The following is a 23,883-nucleotide window of genomic DNA, read 5'->3' as shown; positions in this document are numbered from 1 at the left end:
ACAATCCAAAACACAGCAAATATGGTAAAGTACAAAAATAATGAATGAATAGATCTAGCGTGATTATATAGAACTCGCTTGCCGTAGGTTTTATTGTGTTTACATTGTCCTTCTGATATGTGACCCTGGACCACAAAACTAGTCTTAAGTCGCTGGGGTATATTTGTACCAATAGCCAAAAATACACTGTATGGGTCAAAATTATAGATTTTTCTTTTATGCCAAAAATCATTAGGAAATTAAGTAAAGATCATGTTCAGTGAAGATATTTTGTAAATTTCCTACTGTGAATATATCAAAACTTAATTTTTTATTAGTAATATGCATTGCAAGGAACTTAATTTGGAAAACCTTAAAGGAGATTTTCTCAATATTTTGAATTTTTTTGCACCCTCAGATTCGATATACTGAAATAGTTGTATCTCAGCCAAATATTGTCCTATCCTAACAAACCATACATCAATGGAAAGCTTATTTATTCAGCTCAGTTTTGAAAAATTGACACTTATGAATGGTTTTGTGGTCCAGGGTCACATATTTGAATGTTCTATCCACCTTTTTTCTCAACACGGCGTAAGCCTATGGGTGGGACTTCCGGTTCATAATCCGCTATAGGGAAATAATGGGAACAACAACGTACAGTAACGGTAAAACTGCACTACAAACCAGTGTGTTCATAAATAAGATAATATATTGAAATAATATGGTAAGACACACCAATTTGCAATACCAAGCAGCAAAACAAATGTTTTGTACAGCTAAAAATAACGACGTGGATGAGACCGGAAGCCTGACCGATAAAATTTACAAATGGCCGCGCCCATTCTCACAGAAAAAAGGTGAATATAATTATACTTAAGTCACTGAGAATGTTAATGTTGTGTAATATGTTTTTTTTCAGACAGTTGGTGTAATTGTATGAAATTTTGGTGTAATTGCATAATTTGTGTTACTAAAGTGGTCATCGGATGCCCATTTTCCACAAGTTGATATGATTCTTTAGGGTCTTAATGAAAAGTCTATAATATACTTTGGTTACAAATTCTCAATGGTTGTGTAAAACACCCTTTTTACCTTGCCAAAATGAGCTCTGCAAAAATCATCCCATTCTGAGGAACTGTTCCTTTAAATGCAAATTAGCTTTTCTCGCCCCGCCCCTCTCTTCTCTTTGCTGCTCTGAGAGATTGTTTACTTTAGCCGCAAACTAACTAGCACATTATTAGGAAAGGTGATTGCAGAGATTCATAAAAAAAAACCTTATACTTACTTCTGCTGTAGGTGAAGCTGGATCACAAATGATTTGCACGAACATAGACGCATTTATGTAGATCGGGAGGTGCAAGCCCCTTCACAAACAAATGTATTATTACAGTTGATCTGAGGTAAGACGCTCATGTCAATCAAATATCGTGGGAGTGGCCTCTGTCGGTGTGTGTGACGCCACATCTGAGAATGGCTCGATTTGAAAAAGGTGATATTATTTTTACAGATTAATTAAAAACCACTGCATGGATTTTTATCATTATAGGGTAGATTTGTACATACACTGCCACAACGTGTAAAAGTGAAGTTTGCATCCGATGACCCCTTTAAAGTACTGATCAACAGTGCTACAAAACCAAAACAGTTATAAAGTGAAATTTAAAAAAAAAAGCGACAACTGCACTGATTCTACTAAAACAAATTTTATTTACAGAATCTGTAAATAAATCTGTAAAAATACAAAAACAGCAACCATGGCAAGTCCTCTTGACTGATCTCAACATAAAATGCACCATGCAAAATTTCACTCTATCAGTCCTTCAAAAACGGACTAAGATTTAAAAAACCCCGATTGCCAAAAAGAAAAGAAAAAATAAAGAACAACAGAATTTCAAACAGCAAAACAGTGAATAAAACATGAATATCTGTAGAGAACAATGCTGGTGCTTTCCCTAAAGGTAGAAGACTGACAGGCTTTGCACTGTCAATATCATCTCACAGTATGTTACAGGAATCGTACATCTGGAATTAACCCGGCGTGAAGTGCCTCACTACAGCGCTCAGTGGAAACAGGACTGTGAATTCTCAGTCCCTGAAATGAGAGTGAATCTGAAGTTTGGTGTTGGCAGCTACTTACATACATATAAGTATCAGTATTAACTAATAAAACATTTTCAACATGAAGTGAATGTTGATGGAGCTGGTTGTATGGAGGCTTTAACCTTTCTATTTAACATTTGCAACCACATCTGAAAGTACAAAATTCCATTAAATTCTACACCACTCTCCGTCACGTCTCGTAGTAGAACATTACATCTAATACTGTATAAAACGTATAAAGGTCTGGTGTAAACATCTCAAATTAAGCTTTCTGCTTTTTCTTGGCTGGTTTGACTGAGGGCATTTCCTCCTCACTGATATCATCGTCGTCATCTTCTTCATCTGATATTTCAGATTCTTCATTCTCTGTGGCTGAAGGAGGAGAACTTATTAGCATCATTCATCATCAGAACAAAAGATAAAACAGCTTTAAAAGCAATTGTGTGAAATAGAGCTAGTGTGTGCTGATGACAGTGTTTTTTTCCCCTCACCAACTAAATGTAACCCACTGACAGTCACTGGTCCAGATCCAGATTTCAGCCGTAGTGTGACAGGAGCCATCAACTCAAACTCCCCGAGGCTTACCTGAGTATAAACAGATGTGGAAAAACTGATTTAAAATGTACTTAAATGTACAAGAGTATAATTTCAAAAAATACATCAAAAATACTTAGCGTTACCATAGGCAGGCAGGAAATGTTGAGATTAGCTACAGGCACTGATATTTTCTTTCCTTGGTGATTCATAGCAGTCACTTCCACCACATTATTCTCCTCTTTGGCACCGTCACCCAGACAAATCTAATGGTTTGAGGTAAATAGTTATGTTTAAAATCACACGTCAAGCTCTCAAATCTCAAAATGACTATGAAATGGAAGCAGTGATAGATCTTTTCTTCCATATATGACACAGATCAGAAAAGAAAAAATGTTCACTGGAATTTGAGATGTGGGCGCTGCATTCAAAACTGGACGCAGATGAATGCGAGTTTAAGGTGCAGACTCATCTACCGTGATTCGGCAAATTTTTGCATGCAAAATCCAGTCATTTTAATAGGAATACACATAATTTGGAATTTCACATGAGGGTGAAAGATTTCCCCATGCACATTTTGCAACAAATTCAAGGTAGTCACACAAATTCACCGCTTTGACAAACAAAAAGCTGCTTGGTTTGAAAGTGACTTCGCTGAGAGCTTTCTAGTAATTGTGCAGTTTGTGCATATTGTATTTTCAGAAAGATTTGCAATATTTGTCCTCTCCCCAAATTTGTCACTACCGAAACACAGTAATATATAATTTAATAAGAAGGGTTACACTTACCTTTTAAGATTTTGCTTACTTCTACATTGTAAATATATGTTTTGCTATTTTATTAAAGTAACAAGTTTTAAGTGTAATTTATGAGATTTGTTGTATTTAGAATCAATTTTTTCTTTGTAAAAGGTATAAAGTTGATCATACTGATTTCAAAGTTAAGGATTCATTAGTTTGAATATACATTGAAGCAACCACAATGTTTCCAATGACAATTTTAGATACTTTTGAATCTAGCTCAAAGATGCTAATCAGCACATGGTTAGCTAGCACAGTTCTGAACGGTTTACACATTACAAACACAATGTTATGGAATAACTCCCAAAAAGCTGTGCTTCATTGCAGAAAACAAGTGTTTGGTAGTGACGTTCTTTAAAGTTACAAACAGATTTTTGAGACCTTTGAACACATCTACTTCAGAGTGACCTATCTACTCACGCCTTGTAGCTATGAGAGAGATACAGGAATATTTCCTGATCATAAATGTAGGGGTGTAGTTACAATCAGTCTCAGCCAAGGGGACAATAAACATAAAATTTCTTAAGAGCAAGAAATTAAAACCCAACAAATAATACAGCTAAAATTGTACTTGTAAGGAGAGATGCGTGTACACAGACTGAGGAGGTCTCTTATTTAGATATTCAAACACAGCAAGCCCACTGATTTGCCACTTAACACCATATTGAGCAACACCCAACACATCGGTAGGTCTACAATATTAGCCTAAAATCAGTTCACAAACAGGCTTCTCGCCGTGTTAGTGCGTGACAAGCTAAGGTAAACTAAGTTTAGTAACCCTGTAATCGCTCATAGAAAAATACATTGGATATCATCCTTTGTCATGACTAATTTATTAATGATCCAGCATCATCTGTATTAAAAAGAAAGAATCACTTCACCCAATGTTTAAAGTGAATAAAATAGCCTTGACAGCCTAAGTTACTTAAACATAACTACTGAAAAACTTTGCGATCTCCCACCGAACCCGTGTGTGTATCGGTAAAGAAGGGGGAAAGCACAAGCACGTATAACTGCAGACCGGAGATCTCAAAATGGGGGCGGGAACTTCAAAAGTGGGCATAACCTCCAAAATGGGGCGGGGCCTCGTCACGCAAAGACTTTCACCATTGGCTCTGGCTTCAGCCAATTGTTATTGACTTACATTTCAAAATAAAACTTTATAAATTAGACATTGTTTGAAAGCAGAAAAGCTTGTGGCCAGTGGTGTTCGGACTGGAGTTAGAACTTCTGCTTAACGGCGTAAACGGGAATCACCCGCGAGCTGTCGCAGTGCAGCGCAGGGGGAAGGTTTTACTCTATCGCTTTGTTTTAAGAAACGGGGGCATCCCGGGAAATGGATTGGGAGAAAAAAATTGTGCATGCGTGTCATGTGTCATGAAGCCACGCCCTATTTTGGCGCTCCCACCCCGTTTTGGAATTCCCGCCCCCATTTGGAGATCTCCAGGCTGCAGTTACACCCTTCTCGGAAAGCAGGCAGTGGACCAAACCATTATTAGGAATGGAAGGGGGACTTAAAACATTTCTGAACTTAAAACGTTTTTTCGCATTTATATTGTTTTACTACTTACACAGTTATTTTAAGAATATGTTCATTATATTATTTACAATGCACGTCGCTTGTAATGATATATTTAATCGTGATTTACGCCTATGGTCTCAGCCAATGGACTAAAAAATGCACTGTTTCGGTAGTGACATGAAAATGCGGGACACTTAAGTTTCATGATTTACAAAGAAAATATAAAAAAATATATTTTTTTGAACTTCAATATCAAAAAGATATTTAAAAAAAACCCAACAACAACAATAGAATAATGCAAAAAAAAAAAAAAAAAAAAAAAAAAATCATAAGTTTAAATTTAGAGGTTAGGGTTTGGGACAGCCACCTCCCAACTGAAAGTACCCAATAAATTTAGATTTTATATTTATACATTTCGCTGATAATTAAAATATTATTGTGGGTTTCAGAAGATAATAAAAGTATCTTAGTAAACATCTAAAATTTGAATAATTAAATGCTTTTATAAATGTGTTTTTCTTGGTTGTGGGACAGCAGTTTGCAACAATTCCTTAGAATGGCCCATATAACATGCATTTGAAAAAGAGGGTGAAGTTTTATTTCTACTTTAAAAGTATAAATCGGCTAGAAATTAAATTATATTATCATTTATTTACCTTCATATTCAACCCAAATTAGTTTTTGTTTCCCCCTGTAGAACACGTGAGTCATCATACACTAGCATTGCATTGAAAAAGTGCACCCATACAGTGACCGATATAGGGCCAGGTTTGGAACAACATAGACGAACTGTTCTTGTAATAAAATAATTTACAAACCGTTCTAAGCTCGAGAAAATGTTCCACATCATCATCATCTTCGTCCGCTTGAAATGTGTAGAATGGAACTTCAGAAGACAGCTCACAAGCTAAAGAAATCCAAAATCACAATATTAAACATATAACATTTAATTTAAGCAAAAATGAATGTAATTACTGAAAACGACCTCGTTTGAACTTTATATTAATGCACAGTAATCCCAGAGCTCTTTTAATAAACGCTAAACGCCACTGGCTACAATTATTAGAGAAAATTCTGACAATTGCTATTGTCCCACGTGTGTTAGCAAATGTACAATGCATGCAGAGCGTCAGTGTTGATCTTACTGAACACATAGCTTTCCAATCTCGAGCGCGACTCCACTCCACTGTCTGAAATGTCGTCTTCCACAAGCGACATAATTGTTAAATCGTTACTAATTTCACTTAAATATAGAGCTTATAATATTCACAGTGTAGGTCGCGTTTTCAAAACACATGTGACGAGTACGCAAAAAACGTCGCAGGAATCAAGACGTCATCAACATGGACACGGAAGTGGGCTAGTCTTTTCTCTCTCTCTCTCTCTCGACTAATTTGGTACAATATCTGAAATCCCTGTCAAAAATGAAGAATAAAAAAGACGGTGTTTTGTTGTTGTTTATAGCTATAAGTTATTACAATACGTTTGTTCTCGTTGATATGGCTGTTTTTGTTTTAAAGGTTATTATTTATTTTTTTCAGGTTATTATTTATTTTTTTCAGCCTATCCTTTATTTCATGTATCGGTTGTTTTGCCTTTTTTTTGTTTGTAAGATCTGTTTAACTTTGAATTATCTATCTATACCACGTCAACCTTTTAGAAACTTTACCTCCCAGGACTATTAATTACATATACTACCATACAATAAAATTGAAGCAGTTTCAATTTTTAACAATTTAAACCACCTGCAAAGTTCTAATGAAATATTTTTCCATTCAATTTAGTAACCACAATTTTTTTTTTATTGAACATTTTAATAGCCATCTTAATTACATACAACCCTTACAGAAATTACAACTATATTACATATACATAATCATAATTACAAAGTACAGAAAGGTCTTCATTTTTTTAAATATATGCATTGGTTGTGACCTTAAAAAAAAAAAAAAAGCCCTTTACATTGGATGTGGTCAACCAAAATAAAATGAAGCAACAAGCCATATAGAGATAAACAAGAGGCATCTTTTTGCATACAAATTTCCCTTAAATAGGGTGGAAAAACTGTCAAAACTGTTGGCCCATCACATGCACAAGACTATTTACATTTTCTTTAACTCATCTGAAGGAACCTTTTGTGCTCGTTTAGTTTTTCAGAATATAGCACAATAATACAGAAAAAGAATAATAATACAAAAAAAATCAGTAATTTTGGTTAAAAAGGGAGTAAATACAGAATAAACAGTTTCTTTTGTACCTACATTCAGTGAAACTATCCTGGCATTGCCATTGGAAAGTGGACTTATGAGAAAGTTATTCTCAGTTGCTATTCTCTTTAGTCAACAGAAAAAAGGATCTCAGGTATTTTAAAGATAATCCACTAATGTACCTTCATTTATTTTCAGTTTTCCCTCTAATTAGAGACAGGGCATTGGTTTTGAGGTTTACCTTACAAATTGTACTGTTGTTGTTTTGTTTTGTTTTTTTGTAAACATCAGCGTCTTAGAATTACAGAGTAACCCTGTCTTGGAAATGTATAATTTACCACTTTGAACAAAGGAAGAAGTGTAGAAAAGAAGTTTTCACTATCCTCAAATATATTCCAGAGGTCATTTTTGTACAAAATGAAAAACCGTATCTTTAAAAGATACACATGCTAAAGGCTTACACAAAAGTAACCCATGCGGTCTTGAAGACAACAGACTTTATGGTTTAACTGTATTTACTTCTGCCTGCTCAAAGTTGAATTTTAGTTTTTTTCTTTTTTAAACAATACCCAAACAGCATCCCGAACCTCAAAGGATAGCTTTAGCCTGCTGCATTTTCCATACGAGAGCTCACAGACACGGTTTGAACCTGGAAAATGGCAGAATTTTATTATTTATTACAATGTCCTGGAAAGCAATAACACAAACCCTTGCTGTTATGAAGTCCTTCTAGATTATTGCTTTGAACACTGTAACATTGAAAAGAACTATTAAAAACAGTAATGTGATGTCGTCTCTTGTCAAGTAATGGCAAGTTTTTAGGAGAATCTAGATGTTAACTTAAACATGCGCGTATGCTGAACACAAACTGCAACTCGGCTACATCTAAGAGATTTAGTGGGTTCAATGGCACTTGGCCAACTCAAGCGATCAGTCCAACCAGAAAAAAAGTCAAAGTAACTCATGCGTCCTGAATTACGCTTGCAGACTCACTTCAATTCTTTTCCATTTCTCACTCCCCCTGAACACACTCATGTGTGCATGTGTGCACACTCACTATCAAACTCTTGAGCTTCAACCACACACTGGCAAAGTGAAAGAACAGCACCTAAAATTCTAGAAGTGCATTCGGCATATGATGTGAATGAAGCTACCGCTGCTATTACAAAACATGTGATAGTTACATGAACAGGTAGCATGTTGAGGCCAAAGCTTTGTGCACTTTTGGGAGGCTCCCTCTGTATGCTTTTTCTTCTTGGCGACTCAGATTCACAAGCTCCTTCCCATTATAATAACGTCTTTTGGGAATCCCTCCATTTTGGCCACTTCAAAGCAGCCCAGCTTGCTATAAAAGTCCAACATCCTTTTGTCCATCTGCCGGACCTCACAGAAAGCACCATGCGAACCTGACAACCGAGGAGAAAAAGAAGTGTTTATGAAAGCATTCAAACAAATCACTGGAGCTTTTCTTGTCCTCTAACATGTCCAACATTTATGAACTATAAACATTTTTGTGCTTACTACAGCTAAAGTAAAGTGTGGTGAGAGGGGGGACGACCACACAGAGATTAAAAACAGCTTTACTGTGCAACATTTAAGTAATTACTGACTAATTACAGTGTAACAACTACGTTATTACTACATAATCGCATATGCCGCACAACCTAATTTTACTTACCATTAGCTTTCAGCGATGAGAGAAGACATCCCATCATGCTTTTGGCAACACTGGGGTCAGTAACCTTTGCATGAATGTCCACTTTAATGAGTGATGGGAAGTTACTGAGGAACGATTCTGGTAAGCCCTCCTCCTCCTCATGGAAACTTAGCATCATTTTCTATAGAGGGAAAAAAAAAAAAAAAAAAATTCTAAGTTGCCATAAACGTTGTAAATCTTCTATTAGATCCTAAACCCTTTACTATATAAAGCCAATTTAAAAATAGTTTATATAAAACATTTATAAGGCCTCTAAATTTAAAACTTTTTTTTCTGAAGGTTGAATAAATTGTTAAAAGAAAAAAAAAATTTCTCAAAATATATTTTCATGTTGGGCTTTTAAAAGATTCGTTCAATTACTTCACCCCTGTGTCATCCAAGATGTTCATGTCTTTCTTTCTTCAGTTGAAAAGAAATTAAAAGTTTTGAGGAAAACATTCCAGGATTTCTCTCCATATAGTGAACTTCAATGGGAATTAACAGGTTGAAGGTTCAAATTTCAGTTTCAATGCAGCTTTAAAGGGCTCTAAACAATCCCAGCCGAGGAATAAAGTATATACTTCAAATGAAGTTCGTTTTTGTTCTTCGTTTGAGGGCAAAAAGTTCGAAAAGGCTGAGTGCCGGTACACTGTATTCGGACATTCCAACACCCCTGTGCTGCTGGAGGCGGCGTGTAGATTAATGTAAAGATATGTCGCGCCGCTTGCACGTATCCCCTAAACACAACAACGATGAAATGTATCTGTTTGAGATGGGTACCAGTGGTCAGAATATTATAGACAAAACAATAATGATTAGCAGCAGTTCAGAGTCAAAGTATCATGTTTGTAATACAAAAGAACCATTTCCATTTCCATAATCAGTCCTTTATGGAAAGTGTGAATGGCTCATAGTCTAAAAAATCTTTAATTTGGAACAAAATATTGGAGTCATCTCAATAATACAAACTTGTTACTTTATTTTATTATTGTTCATTTATTTTATTAAACGGTAAATTATTGCACCTTTTTTATTTTATGGTGTCATGATTTATTTTTGATTAAAACAAAGGTTTATTACTGTATGTTATTTTGGCATTTCATTTATTGTATACCTTTAAATTCGCTTACCGAAAAGACAGCAGCAGCAGTATGGTGTAACAACATTTATTTCAAACAAATGTATTTGCTACTCGCCACCTTATCTCCCGTCAAAGGTGGAGTTTTAGAACACTCCCACCGATTGTGTAATTGGCATGGACCAATGGTAGCTCAAAGGCGTTTAAGAGCCAAAAAGAACTCCCCAGAAAGTTTGCTTTGGTGAGCTGTTTCGAACTGCCAAAACGAACTCAAAACGAACTAAATTTCAGTCTGATTTTGTTCGAAATGACATCATGTCAGTTCGTTCTTCGATTTTATTTGAAGTACACTGCCCTCCAAAAGTTTGGAAACGCCCTAGAAAAGTGGGGTTTTGGACAATATTGGCATGAATCCTTTTTAAAGCCAAAAATCTTTTAAAAACCTGGGCCAAGTTTAAACCAGTAACCAGGCATCACAGCTGGCAAAGGGGCATGTCTGACTTTGACATGTATATATTGCCATTATTATGTAATCAAAATGAAAATTATTATTGCTGGTCTTCAATGATAATGTCAAGTTACTTTAATGTATTTATGCTAATATCGTCAAAAAAACAAAACTTTACCAGGGGTGTTTCCAAACTTTTGGAGGGCAGTGTATATATAGGCCTTCAGGGTCTTATCTAGCAAAACAATTGGTCATTTTCCAAAAAAAAAAAAAAAAAAAAAATAAATAAAATCTGTATACTTTTTAACCACAAATGCTTGTCTTGCACTAGGTCTGTGATGAGCATCTATGACTTCATGCATCACATCACGCAATCACATTGGAAAGGTCTGTGTAACTCTGGTTCAAAAAGGTAGGTTAGGGCCAAAAACTCCATCTCATTTTCTCCTCCAACTTCAAAATCGTCCGACTTCGTTGTTATAGTTTTTTTTGTAAAGGGCGTTTGACTCTCTTTGCATGTTTGCTTTGTAAACACTGGGTTGGTACATTCGCCTACATCACGTGTGACCTTTCCAATGTGAATACATAACACATCAAGTCGTGGAAGCAGAGCTAGTGCAAGATGAGCATTTGTGGTTAAAAATTTGTGAGTTTTTTCTTTTAGAAAACGACCAATCGTTTCGCTATATAAGACCCTTATTCCTCGGCTAGGAAGCTGCATTGAAACTGCAATTTGGACCTTCAACCCATTGATCCTCATTGAAGTCCACTATATGGAGAAAAATCCTGGAATGTTTTCCTTAAAAACCTTAATCTCTTTTCGACTGAAGAAGATATGAACATCTTGGATGACATGGGGGTGAGTAAAAAGGAAATTTTAGTTTATGGAGTTTGACATAGAAGACATGACAAGCTAACCTCAGCCTCTGACAGGTCCTTCTCTGTGTCTGGCTTGTTGTATTTCTCCTGCATGAACGGAATCCAACTCATCTTGCATTTCTTCACGAAAGGTTTGACATCCACAGTGCCCAGAGCATAGCCGCAGATACCTTCCTCATCCTCAAGCACAAAGCCATAGTCCGGGCTGTGCGTCAGGAAACCTCCAACTAACCTGCAATAAGGAAGATGATGTTATTAATCAAGCACATATAATGCATTAATGTAACTAAACAAAGTGGAAACTCAAACCACACCTGTCTCCAATAAGGTCCGGTGACTCGTCCGGGAAAGTGATGCCGTCACAGCCCTCAGTGAACGTCTCCTTGCAGATCCTATAGACGGCAGACTGAGAACAGAGATGGAAAGAGATGCAGTGTGTGAAGGCATCCGACAGCTTTCATTCCACAAAGTGCGAGCCCTCTAAGGACTAACAGGTGGACCAGACTGCTGTTTCAGCAGAATGCTTCAGATGTTCTGCAAATAAACCTAAAAGCAGAGCTTAAACTGGGACACCTCAACTGGGAATACAAGCAGCCAACAGCAACGTTTCATTTAGTCAGAGCATCTACAGAGTTTTCATACTACAGACATCTTGCTTAGACAAGTCATGTCCTTAACATAAAGCACAAAATTAACATTCTAGCTACACACCTAGTTGCAATGTAAATGGGCACTAAGTTACAACATCACTACTAAATGTTTTTGCATTGCACCAAAGGGGTCATGACATGAGAAATCATATTTGCCTTTATCTTTTGGCATGTAAGAGGTCTTTGTACCATTAAAATATCCTGCAAGTTTCATAGCTTAAAACCTTCTCCTCATTATAAACAAAGCATTTAATCAAGCTTCAAAAACGACTCGTTTCGATCCGAGATACCAGGGTGATGTGACCCAGGTGCTGTCATTTGCAAAAACACCGTCTACGACAAATGGAGTGAAAGAATGTTTGCTTTGATAAGTTTAGTTTAAACAGCTCGTTTGTGTCTTTGAACAGATATCAGAAGGATCCCAGCGTAAGGAACAAGTGGATAGTTTACTTGCAATGGCATCCCGTATTGTGTTAGAGGATTGTTCAAAGCGTTTTGTTTTGTAAACAAGGCAGATGTAAATATGTAAATAAAAGAGCAGATTGATGGAATTGCATCAATAATGCAAAGCTCATATTTTACCCTACTTACTTCAACACAAAAAGAACAAAAAGTATTTTCGTAGCTTCATAAAATTACGGTTGAACCACTCTGACTATTACTAGTCACCACACAGACTATTTTAACGATGTCCTTACTATCTTTCTGGGCCTTGAACGTGATAGTTGCGTTGCTATCTATGCAGGGTCAGAAAGCTTGGATTTCATGAAAAATATCTTAATTTGTGTTTCGAAGATGAACGAAGGTCTTACGGGTTTGGAACAACATGAGTGAGTTATTAATCACAGAATATTCATTTTAAGGTGAACTGTCCCTTTAAGAACATATAATAAAAGCAAATTATGTACAGGAGGTAGTTACTTGACCCTAGATTAAACATAAGAACTTAAAGGAGAAGTCCACTTCCAAAACAAAGATTCACATATAATAAACTCACCCCTTGTCATCCAAGATGTTCATGTCTTTCTTTTGTCAGTTAGGGTATGTCGAAAAACACCCTTAACAAAAAAAGGTAAAACAGCGATATATGACGATTTCGAAGTTGAGGGAGAACATGACATGGGAGTTTTTCGACATACCCTGTCATGAACTGGAACAAACACAGTCCAGGCAGATTAAGAGAAGAAGAGCGTTTGACATTTAAAAGTATATAAATTGTATTATTTTTATTAAAATAACCAATCATTGCGCTAGAAAAGATCCTTCTTTCTCGGCTGGAAACGTATACCACCGCATTTGTGATCGTTTGAAGCTGCATTTAAACTGCATTTTGGAAGTACAAAATCGGGCACCATATCAGTCCATTATATGGAGAAAAATGCTGAAAATTTCTTTACGACTGAAGAAAGACAGACATGAACATCTTGGATGACAAGGGGGGTGAGTAAATTATTTGTAAATTGTTGTTCTGGAAGTGGAGCTCTCTTTTAAAAATGGCTTGTGATTAGATTTTTGCAAATATAAAACAAAATGGCTGATATCAGTGGTGTAATGCAAAGGCCAAAACCTACCTCATCTTTGGGAAAGTAAGGCCTTATGGTATAGATTTTGGAAGTTGGCATTGGTGGTGGTGGCTGGTAGAAAAGATCATTTGCCCCATCAATTGGCAACAGTCTCTGTGGAGACCAAAGCAAAAGCATTGTACAGTTTAGTATTTCTCTAGGTAGATTTGACCATGTGACTGCACTGCTACTGAAACATTAGCACGAGTTTACTTGCTCCAGCTGAACTGACCTCAAACAACGGAGCTGAACAAAAACACGCCTAATATCGGCATGAAAATCAATAGCTTCACAAGTAAACTGGCTCACAAGTTCTGTTTGGTCAGTGTACAACAAGAGCACGTAAACATCATACATAAAATACGCGCCATTGAAAATCATTTCCACCGTTTTTTTTTTTCTGAGAGAAACCAAAATGAAACAAAATTACGCAGGCTTGGTCTGAGAAAGGCTTAACTGGCTAAAGGAGATGCTCCTTTCCCGCTCTTTTTCGCTGCGCGAGAACTTCCTGTAGAGAAAAGGATGAAGCTGGCGCGCAACGTAAAACTCCATGACCAAATATTTCCAGCTTAAAACATAACATTTAAGATAGCCGAATCATTCTGAGATGTTCACTATGCAGAGGTTATGGATCACTAATAATTTGCTCATGGAGCTTTGAGCAGGCTCGCAGTCGCAGGCGCAAACGCAAGTGTTGTGGACGCAGGCGCAGAGAAAATGTGGCGATAATTTTTGCGCTGTTTCCTGCAAAGAAACAAGATGTCATAAAATAAAACCTAGCCATGCTGCGCTGTCGCAAGCGCAAGGGGGAAAAGCAGCATCTCGTTTGGGCAGTTGCTGAAAGAAATCCAAATTTAGGCTGGGTTAGAAAACACCATCACCCCAAACACTGTTTGCTAGCTGTTTGACCCATTTCAGTTTACACTTCAAAAAAAAAGCCCAAGTGGCTCTCAACACCCCTTCGTTTTTTTTCTATGCAGCTGCTGACAGCTCACCTTCAACAGACCAACCCATAGCTTTTGCAACCATACCAACATCTAAAACAAACGAAAATATATCTTCGTGTAACATTTTGCTGGTAATTCAATATTGGATACCTGGAACTCTCCTGCTAGACCGCCCCTAAAGGCCCAGGGCTCTTGGTCGCCACTTAAGAACTGTGCTGACGACTGACTACGACACCCTGTTGAGATCAGATCCAAGCGGAGAACATTATGTGAGGGGCTTTCTGGCATAATGAGGGGGAAGGGGTATAGGATAGAGGTGTCTTATTTCCAAATAACTTCATTGAAAATAAACGTAGATACTACAATCATGGAACACACCTCAAGATTAACAACAGTGAAAACTGCAGATATCTTCTGCCTGGGGCTCAAGCAGCTTAAGCTTACAATGACAGAGGGCTTACACTGACTGCAATGCCAGCTTTGGGCACATTACTGAAACCATTCATTTTTACATGATTCTTAAGCATTTAGATTTAAGTGAGGTTTGCGAAGCAATCTAGGGTAAGGTATCAAGCACTAACTCTTCAACTAAAGTCTGTTTTCGAAGAGATTTATTGGCTGTATTGCTTTTCCTACATTTTAGACAGCCTTCTCAGTCATTTTGTTGGTTAAACGTCATTAGTTCGCTCGCTGGTACTAAATAAGCTTCAGCTGTTTAAGCCCACTAAATTCTAACCTTCATCTGAAGTCACATTTAGACCTATCTGCCTTGTCACATGACTATCAAGCGTTTTCATCAGCCACCACTGTGGTCAATTTCTTTGATTATCAATTAAAAATTCATATTTGATCGATGGAGCAGATCTAGAATAAAAACATACAACAACCAGTCCCAGTCACTATGCCTTGCTCCTGCAGCAGTTAACTATGCTAAAATTGGGTGCTTTTCATTTCTGTTAAGCAGACACAAGCTCACAAACTGCAGTTGGAAACCCATTCGTTTCTAAACAGTACCAATGTGAGGGGATGAGGACTCGGCGTCATGTAACAAGACAAATGCAGCGCAGATCCAGGAGACAAAGTTCTCCTGTTTTCAATCAATCTGATCATACTTAAAACACATTTCCTGTGGTGAAATGGCAGGACATTCAACACTCACACCATCTGAGGGGAATTCCACCACTTCCTTTTGTTTTTTAAATTTATTTATTTAGAAAATGATTCTCTTTTGTAACTTGTTAACTGAATAGTCTTACTACGGAGGTGTGTTTATAGGCAAGGGTATCAGTTTTCCCCTAAGTTGGTGTGGTAAAGCTTGTCCGAGCCATTTCAATTGGGCCTACTGATAGAAACAAAAACCATGTTAGAGCTGCCAGAGAAAAGAATTGGGGGGTTAACATCTAAAACTTGAGCTAATCGCAGCGCAAATGTGACTTCATCCAAAAACTTTCCTTTCCTGAGACATTGAAAACAAAAAGCATTTGGGCACATAACGAAGAAGAAAATTTATCCGTAAAACCCCCAAAAGAAACATGATAATCGCAGCACTGTGCATACAGCGGGCACTGTCCATCCAATAGCAGTAGAAACTTGTGCTGAGGATTCTTCCATCTGTACATAATGAAGGGAAAAGACAATAAAAGAGCTCATTAGTAATTGATCTCAGCACAACAGCAGTGAGCCGCTGACTGAATGCCATCTGCACTGCTTTGGACAGTGTAGAAATGCTGGCTGGCCTGGCTGAAAATGCACTGGACTGTCCATGCAAACAGAGGCTGAAAAGCATATTGAGAGGGGACAGTCCGCACAAAAACCAGATAAATCTACATTAAAGGAAGAGTTAATACAACATCACATTTGCACCAGTGTTCAAATCTGATTCTATAGAACACTCTCATTAGTGCGGCAGATTATACTCTTGATTTTCCCCTCCGTCAGCTAACGACAACTTAGATGTGGCATGCCAGTTTTGGTTGCTGCCTGCTGTGTTGCTTTGTTATAAAGCTGGACAGAAACCTGTGAATGAAATGTGGTTACCAAGGTAACCCAGGCCATGCTGGTGCTATAATTACTCAACCAACTTCCAACAAAAACCTCATTTAGAGCCGAATCCATTACTCTAACTGTACTGTAGTGATGCCCAGAAGCTCTATGGATAACAAACACGGGCATTCTCAGTAAGTGACGGGTCTCTCAATAAAATCATCATAAATAAAAGGGCTGGCTAATGACCCAAGCGCTTCTCAGATAAGAGACCCTTCAGTTCGCTGACTGCACAAATGCATTTAGGATCATGAGAACTGTGTACAGTTCACTGGAATGTAGTGTCAAGCGTTTTCTGACCGGAGCAGACCAGTTCAGTTAGAGTAAAGCATACGCTGAGGTTGTTTGTGGAGTATCTTCCTACAAAGCTCATAAACAGCATACATGGTAAATCAATTATATACAAAGTAATCATTCATGTTGCACCAGAATAGCCTTACACAGCCGCTTTGCTTTCCAAGTTCGCATGCGCGGCGCGCTAGGGGCTTATTTTCCTTCACGATCACACCCTTGGATCGAAAGAGATTGCAACAGATGTTGCCAAGTTAACGCACAATGATACTGAATGCACAGCAAGCAGCAGGACCCACCCCGGCAACTGTGACCACAGCCGTCCAATTCATTCTACCTGATTTAGAGTGGCCTGAAGAAGAGGCTCTGGCTAGCAATGAGGACAGCATCCAGTCAGTAGAGGAAAACAGTATTTACACAAGTGAAAATCAGTAAGAGTGTACACTAAATTTCCATAAATGGCAGACTTCGCCCAAGAAATTTCATGTGTAGCGCATGTGGGTGAGAACTTAAGGTCTTGTAATCGAGCAGAAGAGTGTTAATGTACTCTCTCATGTCTAAAAATATGCTCTGCCATCTGTTAAGAAATGCATTTTGAGCACCTGAAGTCTTAACAGTGTTGTTATAAAACGGTGCAATGCATGAAGTGCAGATGTGAATGTTTTATGACGGCTACTGAAATGAATGCTCATTGTTTTTGGATTCTACTAAATAACTTTCAAGTATTTCATGGGCTCAGCGTGGTTAAAAAGCCTTGAGGAGCAGCAAAGAGTTGTCGCCATACCTACCTAACCACTGAACAAATGATTTCACCATTGAGATGATACTCTTTATATCCCAGAGATAGGGATACAGGTCATAAAGAATGGTCCTGTTGGCGGAGTTGGAGAGTCTGGTGAACATCTGGATGACGGAGCAGCACATCTCCTCAAATTTTTCCGCTCTGGATTGCCATTCATCTACCTGTGTAAAACATATGAATACCAGATTTATCACAACCACACTATCAAATGTCTCTGGCTTCAAAACAACTCTAAAAATGTGTAAATGCTTACAAAACAAGTATTTTGTTCTTATCATAAAGGCACCACCATGTGGTGAAAATAATTACTGCATTTCCACCATTTTGTGACTGAAGTGTATTAAAAAAATTTGTTCATATTTAATTTAAAATGGACAAAAATAAGGCCATGACGGATGAAACAAGTTCCCATACATTTTGACCAATACATTTGTATGGCTTTTACATGTTCTTACGAGCAAAAATAATTCAAACCTTAGATTGGCAAATTAATCATTCAGTTCAATTTGTGAACCCATAAATTTGTGGATTTGACACAAATCAAATCTATTACCCTACACAAGAGCAATAATTAATCTATTAAATATTTTAGTCTGAAGCAGCAGTTAAAATACAAGTACATTAAATATAGGAATTTTTAAGGAATTTATGAATTTTACAATTATATTAATCTCCATGAATTTTCAGGCCTAGATAAACCATTTTTAAAAGTTTTCCAAGATCATGGAAGTACAAAACTACTACATATTGATCAGATTTTGCAAAGCCTTGTTTTTGAAGGGAACCCTGGGTATTAAGACTTCTATGGCTTAATACAACGTAAATTATGTCCAGTACTGAAATATGTAGTAGAAAAAAAGATGCATGTTATTTGAAAAAATCCACAGTTTTTTTTTCATATTTTGGACTATTGGGGGCACCATTATTTTGAGGATTTTAAATGGTTGCCCTCGGTGTGCTACTGGTGCAATACTTTTACTGAGACGCAACTCGGAAAATAAAATACTGATATGATGTCACATTGTGCAACTTTTGGTTGTAGATTTCAGTCAAAGGGCAACAAGAGAAGCGATACAAATCTTCACTGCTTTCCTAGCAATAAGAAAAGGAGAAAAGAATGGAAAGATGCATGTGGACGAATAAAATGTCTTTGTTCTCTTCACATTAGCCCTGACGCTTTTGAGGCTTTTAGTAGCCCAACGCTACTGAAAGAGCTTACAAATGGCAGAGACAAGAAATGCTAGATGCCATCCTGCTTATATCCTGTAAATTTATATCCAACACCCAGCTTATATCCAACACCACCTGTAAGCTCTTTTTAGTAGCTGTGTTCATCGTATCAATATTTTATTTTCCAAATTGTGTTGCGGTAAAAATAACAAGAGGTAGCGCCGGTAGCTCAACGAGTGCAACCATTTCACGTCATCAAAATTGTCATCATACGTTACATTAAGCCATACAAGTCTTAAAACCCGGGGTTCCCTCTAAACATGACATTTCTCACCTTCTCTGGGTCCTTTGCTTTGGAGTTAACACTGACATAATTGCTATTGGCTCTCAACCAGTTAAACTCTTTCAGCATCTGTACTGCTTTCGGACCGTGCTCATACGGCAGGTAGAAGAGTTCAGCTAGCAGGGTCAGATCCTCAAGAGTAAGTGGCTCAACGGTAAACAGTGGCTTCTCATTGGGGCCTGGAACAAACACTTCCTTATTAAGCTGATCATCAGTTTGCATCGGTGCAATGTCACTGCCTGAATCTTCTTGAATGGACATCTCTGGGGACTTGGATTCTGTCAGGCTTTCTTTGTCAGTGTCCATGGGTTTGAGATCTTCCGTCATTTTAGCCTTTACAATCTCTGTGAGGATCTGATTAACATTTTTAGTGTCATCCACCTCATCGTGTTTCTCCACGACCATCTCCATGGGTTCTTCATCAGACTCCTTCTTCTCCACCTCCACCTCCTCTTCTTTGCCGAGCACATGCGGTTCATCGCTAAGGGGCACAACTGGACTCATGATGGGCTGCTGGAAGACTGTAGTCACTGTAGTGGAAGTACCCAGACTGGGTGTAGTAAGTGCAGGAACATCTATAGAAGTGCTTTTTGTTCCACTGTGAGGAACCTGCCGACCTGCAACAAAGAACAAATAGGTTAAGATTGATGATAGCAAATTCAGAACAACTAAGATCACGTTACATAATATGACACAAAGAAGAAATAGTTACTGTTGTACTGGTGAGGCACTCCAAACTCGCTCAGCCATTCAGTAAGAGCAAGTTTCAGTGCGATCTGCGGGCTGTAGAGGATATCTGTTTCTAGCTCCTCATCACTGCCCTCGTTTTCCAGCTTTATCTGGATGGACACTGTGCTGTCTTCACTGTCCGCTAAACACAGAAATGAGAAGGTATGAGGCTACAATCGAACAAGATTAAATACACAAATATGATATTACGCTGATGAATTAAGACCCAGGACCACAAAACCAGTAATATGTAGCACGCATATTTGTAGCAATAGCCAACATGGGTCAAAATGGGTCTTTTATGCCAAAAATCATTAGGATATTAAGTAAAGTTCATGTTCCATGAAGATATTTATTAAATTTCTTATTGGAAATCAACACTTAATTTTTGATTAGAAATATGCATTGATAAGGACTTTATTTGAACAATTCTAAAGGTGGTTTTCTCAATATTTTTTTTTTTTTTTTGCACCCTCAGATTCCAGATGTTCAAATAGTTGTATCTCTGCCAAATATTGTCCTATCCTATGCATAAATATGTATTAAAAAATTATGTATAAATCTCAATTTTTAAAAAGTGACCCTAATGGTACAGGGTCACAAATAAACAAAAAAACAATTCACTAAGTAAAAAACAGCACTCTGCCAAAACTTTTTTGTAGAACATCAAGATTAAAGTAGAATTCATACGGAAAAATTACATCTTGTAATATTAGCTGCTCTCGGAATATAAATAAATGCCGAAATATTAGTTTTGCAAATGTAGTTGTCTTTTCTATGCCCATCTGAATTCGATTGAATCATTGTCTGTGATCTCATTAGAGTGACACGGATTTAAAAAAAATAAAAAATAAAAATAATAATAAAATAAAAAATAAAGAAATTGTATCATTTTTTTGTCCTTACAATTAAAGTATATTGGAACTGAAAATGTTTGAAGATATTCTTCTCATGCTCAACAGAAAAAAGACAGTTGTACAGGTTTGGAATGACATGAGGGTGGGTAAATGACTACAGCATTGTCATTTTTCAGTGAACTTACCTTATTTTGCTAATTTTTATACACAAATAATTAAAAAACAATGCTTCCATAAAGACATACTTACTCATGACAACATCTTTTCTCACTCCATTCATGTTAGACTTATACCATGTGGCTAACGTGTGAATGGCCACAAAATTTGACTCAAATTCACAGTTGGGGTTGGTGAGGACTCCTTTCAGCCGAGGGATGAGTTCTGTGGACCTGCCTTTATAAGGCCCCAAGAAAAGTCTCTTCTGATCATAGTCATTAGCATGAATATTGTCCCAGATGACAGGAGCTCTCCTCAGTATCTTTGTGACTTCTTCAATAGATTCAACAGTTATGTCTTTAGATACTACCTTGGGACCTGTTAAGCATGCAAAAGAATTTTTAAAATACACAAGAGAGCAAACTATTATTCCAGTCCTTTCAATGAAAACACAACTTACCTGTCCATAGCACCTCAATACCAGGAAGCAGCTTTTCACCTATTGTGCGCAGGTAAGGCGATTGTGACACATTTGGGTAACAAAATGTTCCACAATACTCTGAGGACAAAGAAACATTACAAAATTATAAGAAGGTATAATATAGAAACAATACATTAGACAGCATCATGATTTGTTAATAATAATAATAATCTTACCTGTGGGGCAAAATAAAAATATTTCAGGTTCTCCCAAATATTGGAAGATCTCATTGGTGATAGACACTTGAGCATGTGCAAAGGAGCTGAACACCTCCTTGTCAGCTGGACACATGTTATGATCAATGTCATCAAACAGTAAGGCAAAGGACTTGCACCCAAAATGAGTGACCTGCACAAAAGACATTCAGAGATTGAGGAAGTAGGTCACAAAAACAACGACACCTGCACAGTTTAAACTTCTGAATAATATAATTCTCACCTGGTCTAACTTCCTTTTAAGTGTCGATACTTCCTTCTGATTCGAGAATGTAATGTCCAGGCCAGGGGAAATAGCATAAATGAACTCAACTCCATGCTCTTTAGCAGCACTTATTAAAGTTGTGAGTTGCTCTTTAAAAAAAAAAAGACAGAGAGGACATTAGACACATAAACTTAAGCCAAATAAAACACAGCGACCAGTACTTTTTTTTAAAAAAAATTGAAAAAAATATATCACCTGCTTCCTCAACAGAATACATCTCTCTCCAAAACATTCTGTGTTTGTAGTCATCTTTAGGAGCATACAAATAGGTGTTCAAACCCCATTTCTGCTGCCTGAAACACATACATAAATGATCTGGTTTTTATTTTGAGGTTAAACACTTAAAAGGGATACTAGCGGTTACAGTAGCATGTATAGATTTGTCTAAAAGTGTCAATATCAAAAAAAGATTTATTGCAAAGTATGCTTTTACACTTTATGTGTAATTTGTCTTGGTAAAGCTTCCTCAACAGTTAAAAAATACATTTAAAATATTTAGTAAAAGTATAGTATGAATCAGAAAGGGGCACAATGCTGCATGCTGCAATTACTGCATTGTTTGCACAATACCTCCTGAAAAGCTCTTTTCTTTGTTCCATAGTCCATGGCCGCCCATAGAAGCCTGTGGTGAACGAAATAATAAAAACAATTGGTTTTGACAAACGCAGCCTATTTGACAAACACATGGTACAGTCAATGAACACCTGCGCAGCATAGAAAAAAATAATGGTTTCTAACAATGTACGTAATTAATTTGCCTCATTTTAACTTCTGAATATACTTAAATTATGTTTGACAAATTTGCTCACCCTCTACAACACCAGTGATGAATTTCCTGCGGCCTGTTCGCTCAACCCCGATAGTGGGCTCGTCCACTGGACACTGCGTATCCGCAACAGCTTCGGTTGGTAGTGGATTTGCTTCACTTTCTGGCTGTGTCGACTCGATTATTTTGTCTTTCTGAACCATTTTGAATTGTACTTAATAATTTCTGATGGAAGTATCCGTTTAGTCGTCAGCCAAAGCTATTCTTCCGCAGAAACACTAACCCGTCACCTGATTCACTAGCGTTACTGGGTTAGTAGGCCATTGAGTCACCGGTAGGGAGCGGAATTCTAACGTATGCAAATTATCTGCACGAACTACCTGCAGATTTCTTTGTTAACAAACACGACAGTCATTCACTTACAGTGCTGAAAGCTTTCTGGACTTTATCTGGCCTCTGCTCGCTCTTTAGTAAGCGAAATGGACCGTCTTTCAAGATGTCAGAACGCCAGTTAGCATTACACGATGTTTCTCCAACTTAATAGCTTTTGTCGAGTCGCGTTACATTATGTGCTATTCATAAATTAGTGACGTTTAAGCTTACTGTAAACTTGCACCGCGACTTCAAATAGATCCTGTCAATGTAACGCGGCGTTCGTCGACGCTGTTTAATTTTGCACTGTTCTTCCTGTTTACACTTACTGCGCAGACTCAGAAAACTGGTTTGAACCAGTAAAGGACGGTTTGTGTGAGTCTGAAAACAAATCTCTAGCAGAGCTCTTAAAGAGACAGCGACAATATCAGCCCTGGTCCAGCCTGAATGAGAATGGCGGATGGAAACCAGTTCGTTTATTTCATCCTGTTTCATTTTGGATACGTTTTATATAAATATACGTGTAAATGTATTAGTAAAACACAACTTAGTTGTGCTGCTGAACAAATCAGAGACACTGACAGTATTGGAGACTCTAAAGATCATATGAAAACTATAAAGACCAAGTGTTTTCTATAAAGACCATAAAGTTTTCTTTTGTATTTTAGCCCAGTGTCGTTATCCTTGTTTATTAATCATTGTGTTGTATAAGGTTAGAGTTCTTTGAAGAAAAAAAACACAATAGAACTACCTATATTAAAAAAACTTATTTGATTTCTGTGAAACCGGAAGAGAGTTGAGGCGAACGTCTCTTACGTTTACAGTCTCTGTGCAGACGTGCGCATATTAAAAGTTTGGTTATGAATAATGTGTATTAATAGTATAATGGCAAAGATATTAACATTTAGGAATTACAATGTTAAATTTCAGGATAAAATAGTTCAGCTAGGGTATGTTTAATTATCACATTTAGGGGCCATTGGCATCC

General features: G+C 37.3%; 2 protein-coding genes across 3 annotated transcripts; both read right to left on the bottom strand.

Moving 5' to 3' along the window:
• Positions 1-1,669: 1,669 nt before the first annotated feature.
• On the bottom strand, positions 1,670-6,266 carry npm3 (nucleophosmin/nucleoplasmin, 3). The gene is made up of 5 exons (XM_051126856.1): positions 6,084-6,266; positions 5,757-5,845; positions 2,763-2,882; positions 2,574-2,667; positions 1,670-2,454 (listed from the first exon to the last, which is right to left on the bottom strand). Exons 1-5 carry the CDS (start codon positions 6,154-6,156, stop codon positions 2,345-2,347), a joined length of 486 nt encoding a protein of 161 aa, XP_050982813.1. The 5' UTR covers positions 6,157-6,266; the 3' UTR covers positions 1,670-2,344.
• A 596-nt stretch (positions 6,267-6,862) lies between these two features.
• Positions 6,863-23,239, bottom strand: oga (O-GlcNAcase). 2 transcript variants are annotated; one of them, XM_051126854.1, is made up of 17 exons: positions 22,567-23,239; positions 22,328-22,379; positions 21,953-22,050; positions 21,716-21,846; positions 21,454-21,625; positions 21,257-21,355; positions 20,890-21,174; positions 19,767-19,925; positions 19,046-19,671; positions 17,528-17,702; positions 15,963-16,016; positions 14,556-14,641; positions 13,468-13,572; positions 11,561-11,652; positions 11,286-11,478; positions 8,824-8,983; positions 6,863-8,551 (listed from the first exon to the last, which is right to left on the bottom strand). In XM_051126854.1, the coding sequence occupies exons 1-17, from the start codon at positions 22,724-22,726 to the stop codon at positions 8,415-8,417; spliced, it is 2,784 nt and encodes a 927-aa protein (XP_050982811.1). In that variant the 5' UTR covers positions 22,727-23,239; the 3' UTR covers positions 6,863-8,414. The 2 variants fall into 2 exon arrangements, with proteins under 2 accessions (XP_050982811.1, XP_050982812.1); XM_051126855.1 differs by lacking the exon at positions 15,963-16,016.
• Between the last annotated feature and the right edge of the window lie 644 nt (positions 23,240-23,883).

Source organism: Labeo rohita, chromosome 13 (assembly GCF_022985175.1).
Source record: "Labeo rohita strain BAU-BD-2019 chromosome 13, IGBB_LRoh.1.0, whole genome shotgun sequence".
Classification (NCBI taxonomy): Eukaryota; Metazoa; Chordata; class Actinopteri; order Cypriniformes; family Cyprinidae; genus Labeo; species Labeo rohita.
The sequence above is the reverse complement of the archived record's forward strand: the minus strand, read 5'-3'. Positions and strand labels throughout refer to the sequence as shown.